This window comes from Typopeltis vanoorti, chromosome 11, assembly GCF_054136105.1.
Source record: "Typopeltis vanoorti isolate ZY-2024b chromosome 11, IOZ_Tvanoo_1.0, whole genome shotgun sequence".
Classification (NCBI taxonomy): Eukaryota; Metazoa; Arthropoda; class Arachnida; order Uropygi; family Thelyphonidae; genus Typopeltis; species Typopeltis vanoorti.
The window spans coordinates 119,870,695-119,889,182 of record NC_143559.1 but is presented as its reverse complement, the minus strand read 5'-3'; the positions used below and the strand labels follow the sequence as shown (position 1 = coordinate 119,889,182).

The following is an 18,488-nucleotide window of genomic DNA, read 5'->3' as shown; positions in this document are numbered from 1 at the left end:
AAAGACAATGAAAATAGGCATAATCATTGAAAATGTCAACTGTGTTTTGAATGGAGAACCTGTGGAACAAGTGAAACATTTCAGCTACTTAGGCATGATTTTTAGTGAAGATGGTAAATTAAATATAGAAATAGACAACAGAATCAGCAAAGCTGGTATGGTAGGAAGTCAACTGAATAAATTCATATGGAATAAGAGAGAAATTAGTCGGAACACTAAATTAGCTGTATACAAGATAGTGTTCAAACCAGTTTTAACTTATGGATCTGAGAGCTGGGTTAGAAGTAAAACACTTGACCAAAGACTAGAGACCACAGCTATGATAGTCCTGAGAAAGATTATAGGTGTGAACAGATGGCATCATTGGCAATATCATATTAAAAATGAGGATATTATAGGCGTGAACAGATGGCATCATTGGCAATATCATATTAAAAACGAGGATATTAGGAAGGAACTTGACATTGTCAACATCCAGGAATGCGTTAGCAGAGCTTATATCAGGTGGTATGGTCACTTAAACAGAATGGGTGAAGAAAGATTAGCAAAACAAGTGTTCTCCCAGGTTGGCAGCAAAACGACCCAGAGGAATATTAAACATGATATCAAAGATTGGAGATGTTAATCTCCAATCTTTGATATCATGTTTAATATTACTTTCCTTCATAATGTGATCCATATCGATAATGAATAACAGAGGGGATAATGTACATCCTTGTTTCACACCAGATTTAACATTAAACCATCTTCCTGTACTTCCTTTAATTCTAACTGCTGACTTACAACTCAAATAAAGACAAAGTACTGCTTTATATAATGCCCCATTGACACCATATAACTGTAGCATATTGAATAGCTTCTCTCTTGGCACCTTGTCATATGCCTTTTCCAAATCGACAAAACTTAAATGCAGATCTTTGTTATATTCCCATGATTTCTCCACTATTTGTCGTAAAGTGAAGATCTGATCCTGACAGGCTCTATTTGACCTGAATCCAGCTTGTTCTTCACTAGCTTTTCTTCCACAATTCTTCTCAACCATTTCTCAGTATACTTGCATAGATCTTGCCAGGAACACTCAGTAGGGAAATACTTCTGTAATTCTCAATTCAGTTTTATTTCCCTTTTTATATATGGGTACTATGAGAGCTCTACTCCAATCATCGGGAATTCGTTCCTCTGTCCAGGCATTCTGAACTATGCAGTACAGCCACTGTAAGACTTTTATACCACTATACTTCAGCATTTCAGTTCGAATATCATCTACTCCTGCTGCCTTTCCACATTTCCAGCCTTTGATGGCTTTTTCTACTTCAAGTATGGATATGTATTCCTCACATTATGACTGTTCAGTGTTTTTTACCACTGTGCTATCACTGCTTAATTTTTCGAAGTAATTACTCCATACTTCGAGGATATCTTTTTCTCCGTTTTTATGTCACCTTTATCATCTCTAACTCCTTTTACAGAACTTTTTCCTCCAATCCTAAGCTTCTTCAACAACCTCCAGAATATTTTGCTACCTTGTTGATATTTATTTTCTATGTTGTTGCCAAAGTCCTCCCATGACTTTTGTTCAGCTAGTTTTACACAGTGTTTAGCTTTCTTACATTTGTCTCTGTATTCTCTAAGAGCACAAGCTGACTTATTTGCCAGGAACTTTTGATATGCTTTCATCTTTTCCTTCACTGCCTCTTTAACTTCCTGTGTCCACAATGGAATTCTAATTTTTCTATCCTTGCAGACAGCTTTACCACATGCCTCTCTGGCAGAATCAATCAATGTTTTCTTCAGAGTTTGCCACTGAATCTCCAAGGCTAGATTCCTGTTCTCAAACTCTTTCATTTTTCTTCAATAATCTTTGTGTATTTTAGTCTACTGTTCACATCTGAGAGCTGCTCAACTTTTATTCACTTTAAAACTTTCTTACATATTATTCTTTTCAATATGAAATTCAATTTTACCCTGCTCAAGACTAAATAGTGATCAATTTCAAATCCTCTATACACTCTGGTGTCCTGCACCAGTGAGGAAACATCCCTATCGACAATAACATTGTCCATGAGACGACTTTTCTTATTCCTTGCCTCTTCTCTCCATGTGAATTTGTGCACATTTTTATGTTGGAACATGGTGTTAGTAATAACAACTCCATGTCCTGAGCAGAAATCAAACAGGTATTTGCCGGTATTTTTAGCTTTCCCTTTGTCTGCAAATTTTCCCGAAAGATTTTTGTTTGTCTGAATCATTTCTTAGTCTGCTATTTAGATCCTGAAGAAGGACTAACTTTTAATTTTTCATTGTGTCAGTTGCTTTCTCTAAAGCCTCAAAAAATTCCTCCACTTCTACTTTAGTAGAACCTTCTGTGGTACCACAGACACAAATAAGTCTCATTGTCCACTTCCCCAATCTAATATTGCCCACATCACTCTACTTGATATTGCTTGCCATTCAAGAAGATTAGCCTCGTATTTAGTGTTGAATGCTATGCCTGTTCCTTCTTTTCCTTGACTATCATTGCCTGAATATAACATTTTTTATTTATTGCTCATTTTTATGTTGGAACATGGTGTTAGTAATAACCAGTCCATGTCCTGAGCAGAAATCCAACAGGTATTTGCCATTATTATTAGCTTTGCTCTTTTCAACTAATTTTCCCAAAATAATTTTGTATGTCTGACAATCATTTCCTACTCTGCTATTTAGATCCCCAACAAGGACCTACTTTTCCTTTTTCATTGTGTCAGTTGCTTTTTCTAAAGCCTCAAAAAATTCCTCCACTTCTACCTTAGTAGAACCTTCTGTGGGACCATAGGCACAAATAAATGTCATTGTCCAGTTCCCCATTCTCATATTTGCTCACATTACTCTACTTGAGACTGCCTACCATTCAAGAAGATTAGCCTCATATTTTGTGCTGAATACTATGGCTACTCCTTCTTTTCCTTGATTGTTATTGCCTGAATATAACATTTTGTATTTATTGCTCAGAAAGATCTCACCAATTTTTGTCTTTTTTGTTGGATTGTGTAATTGGATATCGAGAAGGTTCTATTAAGGAAGAATTGGAGAAATTTTTTGAGTTGTTTGAGAAGGCAGCTAGCACAAAGTAAGTGTGAAAGTTAGCCCTTGTTTGAGATCTTAACTGCAGAATACGAACTAAATACCAGACATACTAGAATGTTTTTGAAATTTTTGAAGACAACCACAAAGCTAACAATAAAAGGTATGCACTTGCTGGATTTATCTTCAGGATATGGACTAGTCATTACTCATATGTGCTAACATAAAGATGCACACAATTTATATGGAGAGAAGACACAAGAAATAAAAGAAGTCACATTAATTATGTTATTCTTGGTAGCTATTTCTTCATGCTGGTTGAGGACACAAGTATACAGGGGATTTGAAATATGAAATGATCACTGTTCAGTTGTGAGCAGGAAAAAATGTATTATCTTATTGAAAAGACAAATGTATAAGAAACTGTTAAACAAATCAGCTGAACTACTTTCAGAGATGAACTTTAGACTCAAATACACAATTATTCATGAAAATGAAAGAGTTGGAATACAAGAATCTGTCCTTGGAGGCTCATTGGCAAACTCTGAAGGAAAATTGATTGATTCAGAGGGACGTTTCTGCAAGGATAGAAAAATCAGAACTCCATGGAAGATTCAGGAATTTAAAAAAGCTGTCCTGGAAAGAAGAAAGTATATCAAAATTTCCTGTCAAGTAAATCGGCATATGCTGAGAGAATACAAACAAAATGTAAGAAAACAAAGCAATGTGTAAAAGCAGCTAAACAAAAGTCATGTGAAAATTATGGTAAGAATATAGAAGACAAATATCAGGAATGGCAAACTGTTCTGGAGGCTATTAAAGAAGCTTATAATAGATGAAAGAGTACTGTAAAAGGAATGAGATGATAGAGGTGACATGAAAACTGAAGACAGAGCTATTCTAGATGTCCATGTCCAGAGTAATTACTTGGACAGATGACTGAATGAAACATGAAATAACAGAAAACAGTGGAGAAATTAATCAAAATTAGTTAAGTCTACCAGGAGTACATATCTGCACTTTAGGTAGGAAAAAACTATCAAAAATGTGAAGAATGGATAGGTGGCTTGAGTAGATGTAACCAAAAATACTCGAATATAAAGGTATAAAAGTTTTACTGTGAAAAGGATGTATTTCACTATGTATTCCTCACTGTATGCCTGTTGAGTGTTTTTTACCACTGACTGTGCTATCGCTGCTTGTTTCATTTAGCAATTTTTCGAAGTAATTACTCCATACTTCAAGGATATCTTTTTCTCCCGTTTTCATGTCACCTTTATCATCTCTAACTCCTTTTACAGCACAGTGTGAGGTAGAAGTAAACAGGATGAAATATAGTTGGGTGTTGCTATAGACCTGGTAATATGGAGGGTAATGAGAAGGAAATATATAGGCAATTTGGCCTAGCTAGCAAGAAACGAGTTATCATTATGGGCGACTTTAATTACGGTAATATAAACTGGAAGCAAGAGACTGCATCTGGGGGTAAAGAAAATGAATTTTTGGAGTTTTTGAAAGATAATTACCTTAGGCAGCACGTAACGGAGGGTACCTGAGGATCAAGAGTATTGGTTTTGATCATCTCATCAGATGATGTTATTATAAATGAGGTGTCAAATCTTCCACCAGTTGGTGAGAGTGACCACGAGGTGATCACGTGCAGGGTGACCAGTCATTCGAGGACGTCTGTTAGAAAGGGATATATGTGGAATCATAAAACTGGTAATTACAAAAAGCTCTGGAAACAGCTTGCAATAAAAAATTGGAAAGAGGAACTGGATGGAAAGGATATCATTGCTGCTTGGTCCATACTCGAGAACTATTTGGTGGCGGCAATATCAGAGTGTATTCCATGGTCAAGAGGGTAAATAGAGTGGGTGTAAAATGGATGAATCAAGAGATAAGGTATGCAATCTGGAAGAAGAAGGTATTATGGAAGAAACACAAAATGAGTATTTATAACAACCATTTGCATGAGAAGTACAAAGAGCAGGCGAGGAAGGTGACTAGCTTGATAAGGGTAGCAAAAATGCAGGGTGACTAGCTTGATAAGGGTAGCAAAAATGCAGTATGAGCAGCAGTTAGCTAAAGTGGCCAAAAAAAATCCTAAGGAGTTTTTTCGATATGTCGCCAGTAGAAGAAAGAATGATTATGGTAGGATGGGATTGATTGGTGAAAACAGAGGAATGATAACCGCCGCGGAGGATATAGTTGAGATATTTAGTGAGCAATTTCTAAAGGTATTTCATTCTTGTGAATGTGGCATCATGCAGAACTTGAAAGCAGTGGGAAAGGAGAAGGAGGAGGAGGAGGAACTGTTAGTAAGTGAACAGCATATATGAAGAATTGAATTGACTTGATGCTATTTCACCGCATGTCTTGAGGGAATGTGCCAGAGAGTTAAAAATAGCTTTTGTATATCTTTTCAACATGAGTCTCTCACTGGGTCAAGTTCCAAAAAAGTGGAAAGAGGGTAAAATTGTTCCAATTCATAAGGGAGGTGATGAGTAAGGCTTTGAATTATAGACCAGTCTGTGTGTCTGGAGTTGTGGTCAAGGTTAGTTAGTTAGTTAGGAATAAGTTAGGAATAAGAAAGTTAGTTAGGAATAAGATTCAGAATTGGGTTGACACCAGAAAAATACTCTTTGGCGGCCAGCATGGATTTACTAAAGGAAGATCATAATTTAGCATCCTGCTTACTTTTGATAATAAAGTGACAAATGCGTTGGATAAGGGTGTTGCATATATAGTGGTATATTTAGATTTTGCAAAGGCATTTGATAAATTGCCACATGACAAGCTGGTAATTAAATTGGAACGGATGGAGCTGAACAGTAGATTGGTTCGCCAGATTGGAGATTGGCTGTCTGATAGGTATCAGCGAGTTGTCTATGGAGGAGCGATATCCCAGAAGAGGAAAGTTACTAGTAGTGTACCTCAAGGGCCTGTTTTGGGTCCATTGCTGTTTAATTTGTATGTAAATGATATCTGGAGAGGTCTTGGATGGTGATGTGCAGTTGTTTGCAGATGATGCAGAGTTGGGGAGAGCTATCAGTAGTGTGGATGCTGTAGCTTTACAAGAGGACTTGAATACACTGGCTGAATGGGTAAATAAGTGGGGATGTCAATTCAATGCTTCAAAGTGTAAGGTTTTGAAATTTGGGAAGCAGAGATAGGATGTAAAGTACACAATCAGTGCAAATATCTTGGTAGAGGAAATGAGAGATCTGGGAGTGATTGTAGACAAGGACCTAAAATTTCGGGGACATGTTACTAAAATAGTGAAGACAACACAGCGGATAGTGGGAATGATGCGGAGGACATTGACTTATAGATGTAAGGATGTTATGGTTCCTTTGTATAAAGCTTTGATCAGGCCACGTATGGATTACTGTGCACAGATCTGGTCACCTGGTTTTCAAAAAGATGAAATTGCATTGGAAAAAGTTCAGAGGCATCTGATCTCTGGAATGTAGAGTATGAAGACAGATTGACAAAATGCAATTTGCAGAAATTGGTGGATAGAAGGAGGAGGGGGGGGGGATATGATTGAGACATATAAGCTGTTACCAGATTAATGTTGGGGAGGTTTTGCACAGAATGGGTGAGGATAGCAGGAGAACAAGAGGTCATTCCTTGAAGCTGTATAAGGAGGGTGTGAGCAAGGGAGTGAGGAGCAGGTTTTTTGCATGGAGAGTGGTGAGTGATTGGAATGCTTTGCCCGAGAGTGTGGTGTGTGCAGAGACAGTGAATATATTTAAGGCACAGTATGATAAACTGTGTGTATAACAGTGGACCTCCCACGATGAGTCTTTGACTCCATGGAGGTTTTTATAATAATAATAATAATTTCTAAGCTTCTTCAACAACCTCCAGAATATCTTACCACCTTTTTTGATATTTATTTTGTATGTTCTTGCCAAAGTCCTCCCATGACTTTTGTATAGCTAGTTTTACACAGTGTTTAGCTTTCTTACATTTGTCTCTGTATTCTCTAAGAGCACTAACTGACTTATTTGCCTGGAACTTTTGATATGCTTTCTTCTTTTCCTTCACTGCCTCTTTAACTTCCTGCATCCACCATGGAGTTCTGATTTTTCTATCCTTGCAGACAACCTCACCACATGCCTCTCTGGCTGAATCAATCAGGGTTTTCTTCAAGGCTTGCCACTGAATCTCCAAGGTTTGGTTCCTGTTCTCAAACTCTTTCATTTTTCTTCAATAATCTTTGTGTATTTTAGTCAAACTTTCTTACATGTTATTCTTTTCAGTATGAAATTCAATTTTATCCTGCTGAAGACTAAATAGTGATCACTTCCAATTTCAAATCCTCTGTACACTCTGGTATCCTGCACCAGGGAGGAAACATCACTATCAACAATAACATTGTCAATGAGACGACATTTCTTATTCCTTGCCTCTTCTCTCCATGTGAATTTGTGCACATTTTTATGTTGGAACATGGTGTTAGTAATAACCAGTCCATGTCCCTGAGCAGAAATCCAACAGGTATTTGCCATTATTATTAGCTTTGCTCTTTTCGACTAATTTTCCCAAAATATTTTTGTATGTCTGACAATCATTTCCTACTCTGCTATTTAGATCCCCAACAAGGACCTACTTTTCCTTTTTCATTGTGTCAGTTGCTTTCTCTAAAGTATCAAAAAATTCCTTCACTTCTACCTTCGTAGAACCTTCTGTGGTACCATAGGCACAAATAAGTCTCATTGTCCAATTCCTGATTTTGATATTTGCCCACATCACTCTACTTGAGACTGCCTACCATTCAAGAAGATTAGCCTTGTATTTTGTGTTGAATACTATGGCTACTCCTTCTTTTCCTTGATTGTCATTTCCTGAATATAACATTTTGTATTTATTGCTCAGAAAGATCTCACCAATTTTTGTCTTTTTTGTTTCAGTCACCCCTATTATGTCGATCTGGTACTTATCTAATTCCTCAGCTAGCTCCATTTCTTTGCCATTCAGGCTTCTTATGTTGATAGTACTGAACTTTAACTCTGATGATATTGAGTTGGGGTGTGCTTTCAGATTTATTCCAGTAGCTGACTTTTCGCTGTTCGTCCTGGCGAAAACAACAGGGGCCTTGTTTAACCGGGCGACGCCCCAGCCAGCATGAAATTTTGTCATGTTGTACCGTCATTTTGTATATTGGTTTAAGCCAATAAGAATACAATTTGGTCGGCTAAATCCCAAATTGCCAGCCCATCCTCGTTTGTTCAGTATCCAGGTAGATACCCAACAGGGTGCACCACAAGAAGGTGAGGATTGGACATTAGGTCAGAAGCACTGGTCGTGTTCTCTGCATTCCTTTAAAGGTTATGTGGAAGTCTCCTCTCAGTTATACAGCTTTGACCCTTAAGCACCCCTATGACAAATATTTGAATCAAATATAGTCTCAGGGAAAGACATATATAGATGGTTTGATGCCATTATGAGTGCTTTAGAATTTTAAAATGCAAGAGCCGATCAAATGATAAACCAATTTGGAAGAAAAGGATAGGAAATTAGTCATGAAGTATCAATTATATTGGACTATTATATCTGGACATTCCTTGCAGTGATACAGTAGAAAATTATTATAAAGATTTTAATTAATGCTGCATGAGCTTAAATTTCTTTTAGTTTTATCAATTTTTTTCTCTTTTTACAAAATTACTATTTTAAGTTTCCATTCAGAAATTGCTGAATTTTGTATAGTTGGTGGTTATAAATTTAAATTGCTCAGTTTTGAATTGTAAATTGTGATTTTTTAATTTGACAATTGCTAAGTTCTTTATTTAATTTACAAAAAAAAATTTTAAATCTCACTTTTATATAAAATATTTAGAAAACTAAAGCTTCTCTGAATATACTAGAAGCCTTGACAACATATGTATAAGGTTAATTGGTATCTTTTTTTCAGGTATGTCTTGGAGGTCCAGTTCCATGTTCCTATTATACAGCTCCCAGCAGACGTTTATCAACAGACCAGAATCTTACAACAATAACTATTGAAAAGAAATCTGTATTACCTGTTGAATTTTCAGTGATAGTGCCTGGTTCTATTTTACAATGGGAGTTTCAAACTGAAAATTATGATATTGGTTTTGGAGTGTATCGCAAACTAGAGGGTGGAGACGATACTGAAGAACTGGTTCCCATCCAAAGAGTTAACTGCCAACTGGTGCCTGAAGACGGTGTGTTGTTATGTGACAAACCTGGAACATGTAAGCATCTTTTCTGTTTGTGTAACATGTGTATTTCAAATTATGTTTTTATCCATTAACAAAAGAGGAACAAATTAAAATGTTAATTAATATTATTGGATTCTATAATAAGAAGAAAAATATAGTAATTTATCAGTTACCTAACCTGCTTTGGAATTTAGTAAGGCTAGCTGGACAATTGACACTAATACTTAAAAGGAATGGTCACTTGCACTTATCTTTTACTTATTAGAAGTAGCAATCCTAGTTTAATTAGTTATTATTATAATTCTTAATTCAGCACTTTATCATAGATAGCATTGACATTGATGCTTTCTTCAATGTAGTTTCCTTTGATTATAAAAAGGGAGCATGAAAAATTTTACAGGTTCATAAACATCTCTTGAATCAGCATTTTATTATTTGAGATAACAAAGTAAATAAACCTTGTGATCTTGTGTTTTATATCTTCATTACAAAAGAATGAGTAATTTATTGTATTAAGAGTTTATGATTAAGATAGTCATTGGATGCTGTTAGTGGATAGTTCACTACAGTGAATTTCTTTTAGCACTGCATTTATCCATTGGACTTTTGTCAACAGTTTGTTACAGTGGGCAAATTTGTGTTTGTGTGTGTATGTCCTTACCTGCAAAAGACTGTTTTGCATTAGTGCTGCAGGAGGGCTAAACAGGATAGTGGTCTAACATCAGAAGAGGAAATTCATCTACCATCTAAAGTCATTCACAAATATCCAGATCTCTTCACTTCCTCAACATAATTTTATAGGCTTATTAGGCACAAATAAGTTATCATAAGTTCTCATTAATGTTTCAAATTGAAAATTAAGATAATCATAGGATGCTGTTTAATTTGCAATATTGAACTGTTAATGAAAAATGAAAATTAGCACAATAGATCTGTCAGTAGAATTCAGTCAAACAATGCATTTGCCACATCTTTCACTAGTTAGAAAGTAGCATGTTTTTTTTCCTTATTTGGTATTCGTAATTGGCCTCAAGTCTATTTACTGTTTTCAATTTGCAACATTAATGAGCACTTATGATAACTTATTTGTGCCTAATAAGCCTATAAGATTGTGTTGAGGAAGTGAAGAGATCTGGATGTTTGTGAATGACTTTAGATGGTAGATGAATTTCCTCTTCTGATGTTAGACCACTATCCTGTTTAGTCCTCCTGCAGCACTAATGCAAAACAGTCTTTTGCAGGTAGGACACACACAAACACACATACACAAATTTGCCCACTGTAACAAACTTTTGACAAAAGTCCAATGGATAAATGCAGTGCTAAAAGAAATTCACTGTAGCAAACTGTCCACTATAACAAATTGTTCTTGGGATCCTGTAAGCATGCTATAGTGAGAGTTAGTGAGTTCAGTGAAGACTACTCTATCAAGACTTTTTTGTGTATATATGGGATGAAAGTAAATAGATAAAATTTTTATTTAAAAAACACCTTTTGTTTTCTGAAATTATTATTATTTATCTTATTTATTTTATTTTTGAAATCATCATCATTATCATCACATTCCTGATATGTACCCTGTACCCTCATGGGACGTATAATTTTTACACCATTACTAACTTCCAACCAACAGTTTTCCTCCAAATTAATCTATGATCTGTCAAGATTCCAATATTATCAGATATTATATTTGTCTTTTAAGGCACTATCAATCCATCTACATCTTGGACTTCCTTTGGGTCTTTTCCTGGCTGAGAACACTTGATTTGCTAATCTTCCCTCTCCCATTCTGTTTAAGTGACCATACCACCTGAGATTAGCTCTATTAACACCTTCCTGAATGCTAACAATGACAAATTCTTTCCTAATATTCTAATTTTTAGTGTGATACTGCCATTGATGCCATCTGTTCACTCCATTAATTTTTCTCAGAACTCTCAGATTCAAGTTCAAATTAGTTTGAATGCTGTCTTGTATGTTACAGCTTATTTAATGTTTTAACTATTTTTTTTTTCTTATTCCATATAAATTTATTGAAATGAATTCCTACCATACCAGCTTTACTAATGCTGTTGTCTATTTCCATAATGTACCATCTTCACTAAAAATTGTGCCCTAAATAGCTGAAATATTTTACTTGTTCTACAGATTCACCATTCAGGATATAGTTAATGTTTTCAATGTTTCTGTCTATTTTCATTGTCTTTCTTTCATTTTTCTCTGTATTCTCAAAGAGCAGAGGCCGACTTACTTGTCAGAAGTTTTCAATATGTTTTATTTTTCTTCAATGCCTCTATAACTTCCTGAGTCCTTCATGGAGTTCTGATTTTTCTATCCTTACAAACAATCTCACCGCATGTCTCTCTGTCTGAATTAGTCAACGTTTTCTTCAGGATTCAGTTTTTCTCCATTGAATCTCAAAAGTTTGGTTCTTGTTTTCATATTCTTTCATTTTTTTTCTTGAATAATGTTTGTGTATTTTAGTCTACAGTTCACATCTGAGAGCTACTCAACTTTTATTTGCTTTAAAAATTTTTTACATGCTCTTCTTTTCAATATGAAATTCAATTTTATCCTGCTCAAAACTAAATAGTGATCACTTTGTATTTCAAATTCTCTGTACTTTTGTGTCCTAAACCAGTGGGAAAACATCACTATTAAATATAACATAGTGTGACTTTTTTTATTTTTTGCATCTTCTCTCCATGTCAGTTTGTGCACATTTTTAGGTTGCAACGTAGTGTTAATAACTAATCCATGTCCTGAGCAGAAATCCACCAGCCATTTACCATTATAATGAGCTTTGTACTTTTCTCCAAATTTTCCACAAACATTTCTATATGCCTGGTAATCATTTCCTACTCTGCTGTTTAGATCTCCAACAAGGAGATCTAATGCCTCAAAAAATTCCTCCATTTCTTCTTTGGTAGAACCTTCTGTGGGACCATAAGCACAAGTAAGTCTCTTTGTCCAGTTCTCTATTCTGATATTTGTTCACATCACTCTACTGCATGCCATTCAAAAAAATTATCCTCATATTTAGTGTTGAATACTATGGCTACTCCCTCTTTTCCGTGATTGTTACTGCCTCAATATAACATTTTGTATTTGTTGCTTAGAAAGATCTCACCTGTTTTTGTCTTCTTTGTTTCAGTCACACCTATTATGTTGATCTGTACTTATCCAATTTTTGAAATAATACTTTTTACAAAGGTGGTCTGAAAAGTTCTCAGCCTAACAATAAAAAAATGAATTTATAATTTCAAAATTATTTTTATTTTTCAACATAATCTCCCTTAAGACTAATACATTTATTCCAGCTATGCTCCAGCATCATTATCCCATCCTTGTAGTGGTTCTCGGTAAGATCTGCAAAATACCCCTTTACAGCTGCAATCACCTTTTGATTCGAAGAAAAACACTGGCCACCTAGGAAGAGTTTTAGTTTTAAGAAGAGATAGAACTCAGAGGGAGCCAAATCTGGGGAATAGGGTGGATGTTCCAACAATTCATATTGCAGATCCCTTAATTTTTCCATTGCCCAAACACCTTTCTCAGCAGGTGCATTGTCCTGATGAAGATGATTTTTTTCTTCTGCAAACTGAGTCTTTTCTCACGAATTTTTTTGTCTAGTCTGGTTAAAAGATCGGAATAATATTCCTCAGTTATTGTTTTACATTTTTCAAGATTACTCCTTGAAATAAACAAAATGCCTTTAGCATCCTAAAACACCGATGCCATGGCCTTTCCTGCTGATGGAACTGACTTTGTCTTCTTTGGTGCTGAACAACCAGCTTCTATTCACTGTTTTGACTGGTGTGTAATAGTGAATCCAAGTTTCATCCATAGTAATGAATCGACACACAAAATCAGTTTTATCATCATCATCATCATCATCAAATTCCTGCCATGTACCCTCAAGGGGGTGTACAGGATATGATAGTACTACATGAAAAATTTACATCATTATTAACTTCCTATCTACAATTTTCCTCTAAATCAGTCTGTTACTTGTCAAGACGCCAACACTATCAGATCTTATATTTCTATCGTCTAAGGCACTTTGTACCGTATCAATCAACCTATATCTTGGTCTTCCTCTGGGTCATTTTCCTGCCAACCTGGCAGAGAACACTTGTTTTGCTAATCTTTCCTCGCCCATTTTGTTTAAGTGACCATACCACCTCAGATTAGCTCTGCTAACGCATTTCTGGATACTGACAACGTCAGTTATTTCCTAATATCCTCGTTTTTAATATGATATTGCCAATTATGCCATCTGTTCATGTCTATAATCTTTCTCAGGACTCTCATATCTGCGGTCTCTAGTCTTTGATCAAGTGTTTTATTTCCAACCCTGCTCTCCATAAGTTAATACTGGTTTGAACACTGTCTTGTATACAGCTAATTTAGTGTTCTGACTAATTTCTCTCTTATTCCATATGAATTTATTCAATTGATTTCCTACCATACCAGCTTTGTTGATTTTGTTGTCTATTTCCATATTTAATTTACCATCTTCACTAAAAAATCTTGTCTTTTTATTGCTGACCTTCATACCATATCTATTACAACAGTTATTCAATTTAGTCAGGGAATCTTGCAAACTTGTAGCGGATTTATTTAGAAGTATAACATTGTTCGCATAAAGCAAAGAGCTTATTCTTCAACATCTCCAATTCTGATATCATGTTTAATACCACTTTCCTTCATAATGTGAGCCATATAGATAATGAATAACAGAGGGGATAATGCACATCCTTGTCTCACACCAGATTTAACATTAAACCATCTTCCTGTACTTCAGTTCTAACTGCTGACTTACAACTCATATAAAGACTAAGTATTGCTTGACATAATGCCCCATTGACACCATATAACTGTAGCGTATTGAATAGCTTCTCTCTTGGCACCTTTTCATATGCCTTTTCCAGTTCGACAAAACTTAAATACAGATCTTTGTTATATTCCCATGATTTCTCAACTATTTTTCATAAAGTGAAGATCTGATCCTGACAGCCTCTATTTGGCCTGAATCCAGCTTGTTCTTCACCAAGCTTTTCTTCCACAATTCTTCTCAACCGTTTCTCAAGTATACTTGCATAGATCTTGCCAGGAACACTCAGTAGGGAAATACCTCTGTAATTCTCACATTCAGTTTTATTTCCCTTTTTATATATGGGCACTATTAGAGCTCTACTCCAATCATCGGGAATTCGTCCCTCTGTCCAGGCCTTCTGAACTATGCAGTGTAGCCACTGTAAGACTTTTATACCACCATACTTCAGCATTTCTGGTCGAATATCATCTACTCCTGCTGCCTTTCCATTTCAAGCCTTTGATGGCTTTTTCTACTTCAAGTATGGATATGTATTCCTGATTGTATGCCTGCTGAGTGCTTTTTACCACTGTGCTATCCCTCTTTGTTTCATTTAGTAATTTTTCGAAGTAATTACTCCATACTTCAAGGATATCTTTTTCTCCAGTTTTCATATCACCTTTATTATCTCTATCTCCTTTTACAGCACTCTTTCCTCCATTTCTAAGCTTCTTCAACAACCTCCAGAATAATTTGCCACCTTCTTGATATTTATTTTCTATGTTCTTGCCAAAGTCATCCCATAATTTTGTTTAGCTAGTCTGACATAGTGTTTCACTTTCTTATATTTGTCTCTGTATTTTCTAAGAGCACAAGCTGACTTATTTGCCAAGAACTTTTGATATGCTTTCTTCTTTTCCTTCACTATACTCCAAGCACTGTCCAGAGATTTTCATGTGAGTGCATTTTTGATCTGCTGTGAGCAAGCATGACACCTATCTTGCACAAAGGTTTTTCATTTGCAATTCTTCATGCAAAATATATCCTACACATTCTTTTGAAATGCCCGTAGTCTCAGTAATTTCACGCACTTCGACTCGGGCCATTCCATACCATATCGTGCACTTGATCAATGATTTCTGGTGATGTCCAAAAAGTGTAACAACACTTTTTGTACAACAGTTTATTCTGTGCTATTTATCCTTATGTTTGTTCATAAGGATGTGCTGTTCTTGCAGTTTCAGTGTTATGGAGTTCTATATTTGCATTTGATCCTGTATACCCTAGAAAAAAAGTGTATTTTTCTAAAATTGGATTAAAATCTTTTGCTTACATGCATTTATACATTTGCAAAAATTCTAAGTTTATTGGATATATTGTTCTAATTATTAATTCATAGAATTGTGAATATGAATTTTTTTTTTTTTTTTTTTAAATTATAATCTTATCAGGTATTTTGATATTTCATTTATTAATGTATAGAAACCTACCTTAAATTATATAAATCCTGTTTCTTTATCTACTCCATTATAGACATTCTGAAATTTGATAACTCCTTCAGCTGGTGTCGTCGAAAGCGACTGATGTATCAGGTTGAGGTCATCCCTCCTGCAGAATCGGACTCTCAGAAGGAATCTGTGTGAATCAGCTTTCCTGTTTTTAATGGCCTTTGTTATCACTGTAACTCTGTGATAACTGTTTGTCATTGTCTTCTTTGGGGAACTTGTGTAATGTTATAGTTAATCATCAAAGTTAAATTTGTAGCATTTTATTTGAATCTATATATATATATATATATATATATATATATATATTTTCCCCTCATTTTGAATTTAGGTAAATTTTTTGAATTGCTAGTTTTTGCCAAATAATTTGTAGATATTTAGCCAAAAAAAGTACTTAGTTAATTTTACTATTTCAATGCTTATATGCATTTATCTGAAAAACGAATTTTGTTAAAAATTTGTTTTTCAGATAAATTTGTGGAATGTAAAATGAATATTTCATATAAAATACAAGAATGCAGTCCATTTATGATTCTGATAAGTACAGAATCATTTAGAAACAAATCTAGTAAGATAAAGTCATAATATCTATTCTAAGAAGGAATCAAGATTATTTTTAAATAATGTGCATATATATTTTTTCCATGAATAGCATGTGAACACCTTATAGAATCAGCTCAAACAACACTGAAGGTTTTTTATTTATTTAGTTATTTATGTTTTTTTTTTAAGTACAGTGGCTGAAGACATAAGGGATTCATATGCAAACAGTTATTATTATAAATCAAAATAATCAGCCTTTCATATTAGATGTTATTAATTTTTTTATTTTCTGTTTCTACTTCTCCGTTAAGTATCCCCAAAGTTTTTTCATCTCCATATTGTGATGTGTGATACCTGTGTTGTGATCATTTTTAATAATCTTGACATTCCATGTCTGAGAGCACAAATTTGGTCAATTGACACAGCCAAACTCAGGTTGGAATGAATATTTCACTTCAATCTTTTTGACTGGTCTTAGTAAGGGTGGGTGGGGGACAGTATAGAAGACAGAGTATGAGGAGTTAGTAGGTGATATGAATATTTAGCTGTGTAATAGGTTGTCACTTGGCAACTTAATATTGTTGTGATTCTGGATTTATTTTACTTGTGTTCATTTTGAAAAATGAGCATTTTCATGTACTGTTTATACTTCAGCATTCAAGTTCCTCTTTTATAGATAAGAAGGATCAAAATTCATAGATGTATTCAAAAGGTTTACCTTATTTATATTGAATATTAAGTTAGAAACTTCATTATTTCACATAAGCAGAAATAGCTTGAAATTTTGCAATGTATTTAACCCAAATCCATGTTAAATCACATATCATTTATGTGCTCTCTTTGTATGGTATATACAGTGCATGTATGGTGAGCGGTACACACACTGTACTAGACTCTACCCTTAGCATTTATGAATTTTATTTTTTTCCCCTGAAAAGCGTTTACTATTGTATGCTATATATTTATTTATATATTTATTTATTTATTTAAAAAAAAAGTACATGTCTAGTCAACACTACTGTGTTGTGTCATTGTTAACATGATTTTCTTTCATTTTTGAGTTTTATTTATAGATCCTAATTAGACCTGTCTTTTTGTTCTTGACCTGTGATCCATTTGTAATTCATGTCCAGTTTCCATTGTTGTACGTTGAGATACCTTGAAAATGTTATTTATGATTCTTTCCATGTTTCTTTTTTATGAATATATTTTTATTTTAACTTCTGTATAATGATTTACTTATATAAATGAAGATGATATAAATCTTGGTTAATTTTCAAATGACTTTTCCATTATTTATTTGTTTATAGCTAATTTTAGTTTACTTGTTATTCAACAGGCTACCATTTTGTCTTTATAATAATGTTTCACTTACTCTTCTCTTGCTATTATATGATGTATAGTATTTTAAATGTAAACTTGTCCCAGATGGGAATGCAGGATCATTATTTAGATAGAAGTAATTCTTATGTGAAAATGTTAAATTATTATCTTTGAAAGTATAAATGTATAGCCTATTGTTGATATCTTCCTTAAAGAATTTATTCCCAACAATATAAGTTTGTATCAAATTTTCTTGACATTCTGGCAAAGTAGCACTGTGGTTTGTACAAAAGGGGGCTTGTATTAATATTTTAAATTTGTGGGCCTTTTCTTTTCTTTTATATAATATCTTTTGGGCTTGCAGTTTAGTTTACTGTTGGTTTCAAACACTTGAATCTAATAGTAACCTTAGAATTAAAATCATCATGCCTAAATATGAGATCTAATCAAAATATTAAGACTGAAGTAGCAAAAGTATTTACAGGGGGAGGGTGTTTATCAGTTCCCCTCAGAATAGGCTCTTCTGCAGAGAAAGGTTTGTTTGATCCTGATTTAATTCTGGTTTAATTGAGAACCTTACAAATGCAGCTTTTGGTATTGCTGAAATCTCCTTCACATTTGTATCATCTCATTAAATCCTTTGACTTGCAAGATTTCCTGAAGTTGAAAAAGAAGTTATACTGAGCCATAGTTACTCTAGTGAAATACTATGTTTGCCAAATAGCACAGGTTGGGTTAAGTGTACAAGGGCACTGTCAGTGAATTTTTCATTTTCTTAACTCATTTTGTGGTCATACCATTTAAAGAAAGATACTTCATAATCCTTGTGAAATGTGAATGTTGCTGTTAATATATTTCTTCACTAATGATTCTGTGCCATCATCAGAGCTATTACTTTGAAAATGCACAGTATTCACATTAATATACACAATGTTATAAAAAAAAAAAGTTACAGTTAAGACAAGTAATTAGATCATTATATTGCCAGCCTGGTTGGCTGAGTGGTTAGTGTATCCAATCTCCAGCCAAAAGGCTGCA

General features: G+C 34.4%; 1 protein-coding gene across 1 annotated transcript in view; it reads left to right on the top strand.

The window, feature by feature from the left end:
* The window catches only part of LOC150102003 (SEC14-like protein 2), a 166,551-nt gene extending 150,829 nt beyond the window's left edge, over nucleotides 1–15,722 (top strand). The window contains exons 11-12 of the mRNA XM_090399949.1: nucleotides 8,990–9,293; nucleotides 15,613–15,722. Of these exons, the coding sequence (XP_090256075.1) occupies nucleotides 8,990–9,293; nucleotides 15,613–15,722 (414 nt within the window). The remainder of the gene's footprint in view (nucleotides 1–8,989; nucleotides 9,294–15,612) is intronic.
* Nucleotides 15,723–18,488: the final 2,766 nt, after the last annotated feature.